Source organism: Macrotis lagotis, chromosome 1, assembly GCF_037893015.1.
Source record: "Macrotis lagotis isolate mMagLag1 chromosome 1, bilby.v1.9.chrom.fasta, whole genome shotgun sequence".
Classification (NCBI taxonomy): domain Eukaryota; kingdom Metazoa; phylum Chordata; class Mammalia; order Peramelemorphia; family Peramelidae; genus Macrotis; species Macrotis lagotis.
The window spans coordinates 925,393,682-925,402,320 of NC_133658.1; the positions used below are offsets into that span (position 1 = coordinate 925,393,682).

The 8,639-nt window shown below is 61.5% G+C and overlaps 1 protein-coding gene across 1 annotated transcript; it reads left to right on the top strand.

The window, feature by feature from the left end:
• Positions 1 to 4,052: 4,052 nt before the first annotated feature.
• Positions 4,053 to 8,113, top strand: ZNF628 (zinc finger protein 628). The gene is given in 5 exon segments (XM_074220050.1): positions 4,053 to 4,131; positions 4,134 to 4,291; positions 4,293 to 4,500; positions 4,503 to 4,526; positions 4,895 to 8,113. Coding segments are annotated over 5 exon segments (3,687 nt in total). The 3' UTR covers position 8,113.
• Positions 8,114 to 8,639: the final 526 nt, after the last annotated feature.

Consider the following 8,639-nt stretch of genomic DNA (forward strand, 5'->3'; position numbering starts at 1 on the left):
AGATGAGGTAGAGAAATGTAATAGGATACTTGTGTACCATAAAAAGACAAGGGATGCAATGGGGAGAGAAATATTTGGAAATAAAAATGACTTAAAACTATCAACTTCCAAAATGTTTTAAGCAAAAAAGCATAATAATGTGCTTAAATATTTAAGTATAATGCAGAACCCCCCCCCCCAAAAAAGTCCAGATGGTCCTTGCTCTGTGGAGAAAGCAGCTGAGTCTGATTTGGGGGGTGGGGGGTGGAGAGGGAACTGGGGACCCTGAAGACTCTGTGGGTGGATCTGCTGTGTCAGAGGTCAGAGGTTGGATGTCATTTGAGGAGCATGAGTTGCCAGGCCCCATTCAATAGATCTGAATGGTCAATGCTTGCAGCCCTCTCCTAAAGTTGCTGAGGTAACTTCTGGGGGTGAGGACTCAGACCCCCTGAGTGAATGGGGACAATCTTGACTAAGTTCAACTCAACTCTCCATTCAGTTAGTAATGATTCTGTCCTCCCTATGAATCAGGCAAAAACAAGAACACGCTCTGTCCTCAAGGAGGTTACATCATACTCAGAAGAGCAAGTATATGCTGAAATTTAAATATACAAGATGCACCAGATCATTACAAGTTACAGGGGTGGGGAAAAGCTGCTGAGGAAGGGGGCATGGGGAGAGGGCTCTGGAAGGTGGAGGTGCTTGAAGAGGGTTTTGCAAGGAAGAATGGGTTCCTTGAGGGGTAGTAGAGCTGAGGAGAAGAGGGGTCAGAAGGCCTCAGAATTGGAGACACAAGCAGGTGGCAAGCCCAGAGAGAGTGTGCCAACCAATGTTACAAGTTCTTGGAGACACAAGTTGAGGGCTGGGTGGAAAATGAGTGAGCAGCCCTCCCACTAGAGTTGCTAGTCTTTCCTGAACATCCCTTTATACCTGTGTCAGCTGATAGTCATGGCAGACAGTCTACCAGTAAGGGCTACTGAAGAATCTAGACCTGGAAGAGACCAGCCCCCTCATTTTACAGAATAGTAAACTGAGGCCCTAAAGGAAAAGGCCCACTTGGGCAGTTCCTCTGTCTTCTTTTCTCTGTTTCAGTCCCTGACTTCAGCTTCCTCCTTCTACTCCGGCCTCCACCCCCTCACCCCAACTCTGAGAGACTGGCTTTCCAATTCATCAACTCTCACTGTTGTCTTAACCTTTGGACTCAGTCTTTCCATCCATCAAGGTGATTTTTAAGTTCTGTCCCCACTGTTGCCCCTCATTCTCAAGGCAGTCATGTGGAGAAACAGAGTGTCAGGCTTGAAATCAGGAAGAACTCAGTTCAAATTCATCCTCAGACACTTTCTGATGGTGTGACCTTAGGCAAGTCACTTAGCCTCTGTCTTAGTTTCCACAATTGTAAAATGGGCATAATAGTACCCTCTGTCCAGGGTTGTTGTAGCATTAAATAATATTTGCACAAGGCCTAAGACACAGGCACTTAATATATCCTTGTTCCCTTCCCCCTCCTGAAGTCCCCTTTTTGGGATGAGGATCTTGATGTTAATAATAACAGTATCCATCGACACAGCACTTCATGGACATTCATCCTCACCATACCTCAGGATTTATGATTTAGGTTCTGTATAAGATGACAGAGGTGAAATGGTCTCTGCCCTCCGGGTGTTTGCTTCTTTTAGGGGAGGTGGCAGGTGTGTCACTGCTGGGCCAGGGTATTGGGGTTCAGAGGATGCAAAGGGGCTGTCAGGTCTGAACCATTTGATCAAATCAGATTCAGTCGCAGGAGGCTGGACTCTGAAGAGAGGGCCCAGGAACCTTTTCTCCCACTTCCTGGCTTTTTCACACCCCCATCCCAGCCCCCCCCCCAGGGAAGTCAAGTTTGGCTCATGTCTAGGTCTCCCCAAAGAGTGACATAGAAGGTCTCCAAGACCAGGTATGGGAAAGCATGGAGAAGATTGATGAACACACAAAGACTTCACCATGGGGCAGTAATTTCATGCAAGACCAATGGAGACCTAAAACATGAAAACCCAAGGAGCTGGTGAAGGAGCTGTTTCCTTTTTCCTCAGTCTGGGCAGCTACTTGCAGCTTCTGGCCTTCTAACAAGCCTGGCCTGGACTTGGGGCCATCATAGTAGCTTTAGGGGTGTCAAATTATAATAATTTCCCAAAACTATAATCCTGATAAAAAAATCATCTTAGAGAGTACTCGGTTTTCACATATCAGTAAGTGAGAAATTAAGAGTCCAAGGTAGCTTCTCCCTATGGGAATTATAATCTCAGGAGGACAATGATCAGGATGCTGGGTGGCTGGTCCTGCCAGGAAGAGACAAGAGATCCGATGGCATTGTACAGGGATGACAGTATTTGAGGAGCAGTTATGGGAAGAGATATTGGGCAACTTTCATGGTTAGGCCACAAAGAAGATGAATGATTTTCCCTTTTCTCCATTTCTGTATAAAAATGAACTTTTCCCAGTTGAAAAGATGGTCATTATCATAATGGCCTCCACCTTAAGTTTAGATGGTAAATCCCAGAGAATAAAACTTTGTGTCTACCATATCTTTCTGATATTTTATTTTAACCCTATAGTTTCTAGGGTTCACAATAGCTATCTAAGGAGGGACCCAGGAGTGGCCGCATCGGGCTCACTGTCTGAGCAGTCAGGAGATTGAAGTGTAGACTCATATAGGCAACCCCTACTGGTGAGGAAGGACAAGTTTCTTGGACCGCCCATGGGAAAGGTCCAAACCAGGCTAGATTTTCAGGAGAGAACACCAGAGGATCAACTCCCTCCTCCTAATGTCTATTGAGCTGACAAATCTTCCCGCCCTTTCTGATGAAGCTTACCCGCACTGGGGGTGACAGATGGAACCCAACCAGAAACCTCTACATGCTCAAGTCCTTTGTGAAGGGGTCAAGAAAAGGCCCATGCAAATGTGGCACTGGAAGGGTCCAGTTTAGGGCCGGTTCCAAGGGGTGTAATCTAGCCAGGATTATGTTGGGGGTGGGGGGAGGAAGTCCCCTGATTATATCTATTGTTGTTCAGTCTCTTCATGATCCCATGAGGTTTTCTTGGCAAAGAAACGTGTGGTTTGCTTTCCTTCTCCGGCTCCTTTTCGAGATGAGGAAACACACAGGCTGCCCAGGGTTGTGCAGCTAGCAGCGTCTGAGGTTCCTGACTTCAGACTGGATGCTCTACCCAATGCACCACCTCACTGTCACCATTATAGCCATTACAACAGGCTTTCTCTGCTTCTAATTTAGAGAGTAGGGAACACGTGGAGCTTGGCGACTGCACCCCAGAAACAGACGTTGGCACAGCCCACCTGAAGGAGGGCAGCAATAATTCCCATCTCCCACCCCCACAATATTATTCGGGAGGGCTGTGTCCAGCCGGTCTTTGGCAATGTGGGGGCAATCCTGCGAAGGCCCGGCTCTTTCAGTTTTGGGGCTGCGGGTCTTCCTGGGTTCGGTGCGCTATGGGGGGGGGGATGGGGTGAGAGGGGGGGACCTGGAAGCTGATGGACAGCTCTGCCCTGAGGCCCAGAGAAGGCTCAGTGGGTGAGGGGTCCCGTCTACCGGCAGACGGCCCTGTGCCAGGGGTGCCCCCAAAGCGAGGGCATAGCTTATCGGGGGTGGGTGGGAGGAGCCCCAGGCCCATTCTGATGGATCAGGTCGCCCCGGAAAGGGAACCTGCGCCCCTCCCCCACGCGCCCTGGGCACCCCCGGGGGCTTCTCCTCCAAACGTGCTCGTTTTCTACAGCAAGAACAGAAAAAGGCTCTTCGGGGTGGGGGTGGGGGTGGGGTCTGCGGAGAGCCGGGGTGTGTTGGGGGGCGGCGATCTAGAGCCCAGATGGTTTCCCCGGGCATTCGAACCCAGAGCAATTCCAGGAGCCCCGGGGGCCCGGGGGCCGGGGGCCCGGGGGCCGGGGGCGCGCCAGCCTGGCCGCGGGCTGGAGGGACCCGGCGGAGCCGCCGGCCCTTGGCAAGAACTACGAGTCCCAGAGTGCACAGGGCGAAGGGGCGCGTGCGCAGTGGCGCCCGGCTCGGGGCGCCTCCCGTCCCAGGCCGAGCATGCGCCGCAGGGGCCCGAGACTCGCGACCCGAGCCGGGGACAATAACTCGCCAGGGAGCACGCGCGTTGACGCAAGGGACGGCCCGAGGCGGAACGAGTCTCCGAAGGCGCCGCGGCGGCGGCCAGCTGGAGACTGAGCGTGCGCGGCGATGCCACCCCGCGGGGGGCGGAGCCTGACAATTTAGGCGGTCTTGACCCGGGGAATCTGGGAATCACGCGTGCGCACTGCAGCCCTCTGAGAGCCGCTGGGACTACCGGCCCCAGAAGCCCTCGGGACGGCCAATCACATCCGCGCATGCGCCGTTACGCATGAGGGAGACAGTTTGTGTGTGCGGCCGCCGCCGATCAAGCTTGGCTGCCTCGCGCCGGGGCCTTGGGGAGGCTCTCCTCCCTCCCAGGCCTTCCCGGAACTCCCACCTTCCCGGCATTCCCCGCTTCAGGACCCTCCGTTTCCCCTTCCCCCGAGGCCTCAGGTGAGAAACTAAGGAAGGAAGAAAACCGATAGCGGAGAGGGGGGGGGGTGGGGGTGGAGGGGAGGGAGGAAGGGGCCCTGGGAGGGCGTGGCCTCGTGACCGGAAGGGGCGGGACTAAGGCGGCCGCCTGCCGTCCCATCTTAAAGGGGAGTCTCTCCCCGCTGGTCTCTGTAAGGTCGGCGGGAATATAATGTGGCTTCTTAAAGGTGCCCGTCGGAGCCTTAAAGGGCCAGCGGGTTAATGGGTGGTCAGTGCCCTCGAGGCCCGGTGCGGGGCTCCCCGCCCCCCGGGCCTCCGTGTCCCCCGCCCCGGCGCCCCGAGCCGGCGCGGGGCCCTCACGGCCGCTCGTGGCCCCTCTGACCCCGCAGGTGCCATGGTGGGCTCCCACCTGGACGCGGCCCCGCCGCCGGCCGAGGGGCCCGGGGAGCCGGCGGCGCCCCCGGGCGGCCCCCCGGCCGCGGCGCAGTATGAGTGCGGGGAGTGCGGCAAGTCCTTCAAGTGGTCGTCGCGGCTGCTGCACCACCAGCGCACGCACACCGGCGAGCGGCCCTACAAGTGCCCCGACTGCCCCAAGGCCTTCAAGGGCTCGTCGGCCCTGCTGTACCACCAGCGCGGCCACACGGGCGAGCGGCCCTACCCGTGCCCGGACTGCGGCAAGGCCTTCAAGCGCTCGTCGCTGCTGCAGATCCACCGCAGCGTGCACACGGGCCTGCGCGCCTTCACCTGCGCGCAGTGCGGCCTGGCCTTCAAGTGGTCCTCGCACTACCAGTACCACCTGCGCCAGCACACGGGCGAGCGGCCCTACCCGTGCCCCGACTGCCCCAAGGCCTTCAAGAACTCGTCCAGCCTGCGGCGCCACCGCCACGTGCACACGGGCGAGCGGCCCTACCCGTGCGGCGTGTGCGGCAAGAGCTTCACGCAGAGCACCAACCTGCGGCAGCACCAGCGCGTGCACACGGGCGAGCGGCCCTTCCGCTGCCCGCTCTGCCCCAAGACCTTCACGCACTCGTCCAACCTGCTGCTGCACCAGCGCACGCACGGCCCGGGCCCCGCCGGCCCCGCGGCGCCGCGCTGCCAGCCCTGCGGCAAGGTGTTCGCCTCCGAGGCCTACCTGCAGCGTCACCTGCAGACGCACGCGGCCGAGCCGGGCCCCGCGCCCGCGCCGCCGCCGCCGCTGCCGCCCGCGGTGCCCGAGCTCTTCCTGGCGGCCGCCGAGACCACGGTGGAGCTGGTGTACCGCTGCGGCGGCTGCGAGCTGGCCTTCGCCAGCGAGGGCCTGCTCCTGGAGCACCAGCCCTGCGCGGGGCCGGGGCCCGGGCCCGAGGCCGCCGCCGCCTTCAGCTGCGCGCCCTGCGGCAAGGCCTTCAAGACGGCGGCCGGCCTCTCGCGGCACCAGCAGAGCCACGGGCCCGCCGGGGCGCCGGCCTACCGCTGCGGCGGCTGCGACCGGGCCTTCCCGCAGCTGGCCAGCCTGCTGGCCCACCAGCGGGCCCACGCCGAGGAGGCGGCGGCCGGGCGCCCGCTGCCGCAGGCCGAGGCGGCCGAGGTCACCTGCCCGCAGGAGGCCGCGGCCCCCGGGCCCGCCGCGGCCGGCGAGCGGCCCTACAAGTGCGCCGAGTGCGGCAAGGCCTTCAAGGGCTCGTCCGGCCTGCGCTACCACATGCGGGACCACACGGGCGAGCGGCCCTACCCGTGCGGGGAGTGCGGCAAGGCCTTCAAGCGCTCGTCGCTGCTGGCCATCCACCAGCGCGTGCACACGGGCCTGCGCGCCTTCACCTGCGCGCAGTGCGGCCTCACCTTCAAGTGGTCCTCGCACTACCAGTACCACCTGCGCCTGCACTCGGGCGAGCGGCCCTACCCGTGCGCCGACTGCGGCAAGGCCTTCCGCAACACGTCCTGCCTGCGGCGCCACCGCCACGTGCACACGGGCGAGCGGCCCCACGCGTGCGGCGTGTGCGGCAAGAGCTTCGCGCAGACCTCCAACCTGCGGCAGCACCAGCGCGTGCACACGGGCGAGCGGCCCTTCCGCTGCCCGCTCTGCCCCAAGACCTTCACGCACTCGTCCAACCTGCTGCTGCACCAGCGCACGCACTCGGCCGAGCGGCCCTTCGCCTGCTCCGTCTGCGGCCGGGGCTTCGTCATGGCCGCCTACCTGCAGCGCCACCTGCGGACCCACGCCCCGGCCCCGGCCCCGGCCCCCGCGGCCCCGGCCGCCGCGGCCACCCAGGACGTCCACGTGGTCCCCCACCTTCAGGCCACGCTGTCCCTAGAGGCCGCGCCCGGCCCCGCCAACTCCCAGACCTTCCTCCTGGTCCAGACGGCCCAGGGCCTCCAGCTCATCCCCAGCAGCGTCCAGCCCCCCAGACCCACGCCGCCTCCGCCGCCTCCGACCCCCCCCAAGGTCATCCTGCTGCCGGCCTCCGGGCCCAGGACCCGAAAGGGCCCAAAGAATGGCGGGAGGGAGGGCCAGGGGCCTGGGATGGTCTGGCTCCCGGGCCCCGGAGCACTTGGGGGACAAGGAGGAGGTGGGGGCGGGGGGCAGAGCCTCATCGTCCTCCAGAGCGTGGCCGGGGGAGAGGTCGGGCCCCAGGAGACCGGGGGCCTTCGGCTACAGTCTCTCCAGCCGGCTCGGGAACTGACCGCCGTCCAGCTCCAGCCCGCCCAGGAGGTCACCGCGGTCCAGCTGCGGCCTCTCCAGCCCACACAGGAAGTCACCGCGGTCCAGCTCCAGCCTGCGCAGGAAGTCACCACAGTCCAACTGCAGCCCCTCCAGCCCACCCAGGAGGTCACCACGGTGCAGTTGCAGCCTCTGCAGCCCACGCAGGAAGTGACCACCGTCCAGTTGCAGCCCCTGCAGCCCACGCAGGAAGTGACCGCCGTCCAGTTGCAGCCCCTGCAGCCCACGCAGGAAGTGACCACCGTCCAGTTGCAGCCCCTTCAGCCCGCGCAGGAAGTGACCGCTGTCCAGCTCCAGTCGCTGCCCCCCACCCCAGATGTTTCCCTGCAGCTCCGACCAGTGGCCAGCCCCGGGGGGCCCGCTGGGTCAACGGAGCCTCCCAACCTGCTTGTGGTGCAGGGGGGGGCGGCTGAGGAGCTGCTGACTGCCCCAGGGCCTGGTGGGGATGTGGGCTCTGGTGATGGGGACGGCAACGGCGGAACCGTGGTGCAGGATGTCCATTTTGAGACCTTACAGACCGCGGAGGGCCTGCAGAGCGTCCTGGTGTTGAGTGGCGCAGACGGCGAGCAGACCCGGCTCTGCGTGCAGGGGGTGGAGACCCTCCCTCCGGGCCTGGCCGAGTCTCCCACCCCTGGCCCACAGGGTCAGAAACTCCTCATCATCCGCAGCGCCCCAGCGGGGACTTCGGACCTCATAGAGAGTGGGTCCGGGACCCCCCTGCAGCTCTTGGCTCCGCCACCCAGCCCAGCCCCTGTGGCGTCCGGGCCTTCTTCCGGACCCGGCTCACAGATGGTACAGGTTGTACCCGGGGCAGCCGGGGGCCCCACGGGTGGGGCCGGCCAGCCCCCTTTGCCTTCTATTCACATAGTCCAGGCCCTGCCCGCGGTACAGCTGGTGCACACCTTCTGAGGGTGGCCCAGGTACAATAGAGAACCAAGAGCTCCTCTTCCCCTCTCCCCTCGTCTTCTTCCTTAAGAACGGTTGAGGGCCCTGGGGCCCAGACAGTACCCACAGATGCAGCCAGTCTCACCAGCCTTTATTAATGCCATGCCCTGAGAGAGCTTGCATCTGCTATGCTTTCCCTCTTCTGGGGTGCTGGGTCACCCTGGCCAAGCTCTTCCCCTGCTGGGCCTCCATTTCCCACTCTGTAAAATAAAGAGCTAAATGTCTAAGGCCTGCGATCCTGTCATTCCGAGGGGTTTAGGGTGGGCCATGGTGGGATCTCTGGCGCCCTGCCACTTTGCAGATGGGGGAACTGACCAGCGTGGTCACCCAAGTTGGGGGGGGAATGTGAGACTTAGGGTGCTGCCCATCCTCCCATCTCACTCTCTCTGCTCTGGAGGTCTGGACCAATGAGCTCCCTTGGAGAGTTGCCTAGCAACCCCAATCCCTGAACGAGAAGGGAATGGAGAGGATGTGTCCCCTGAGGCTCGTCA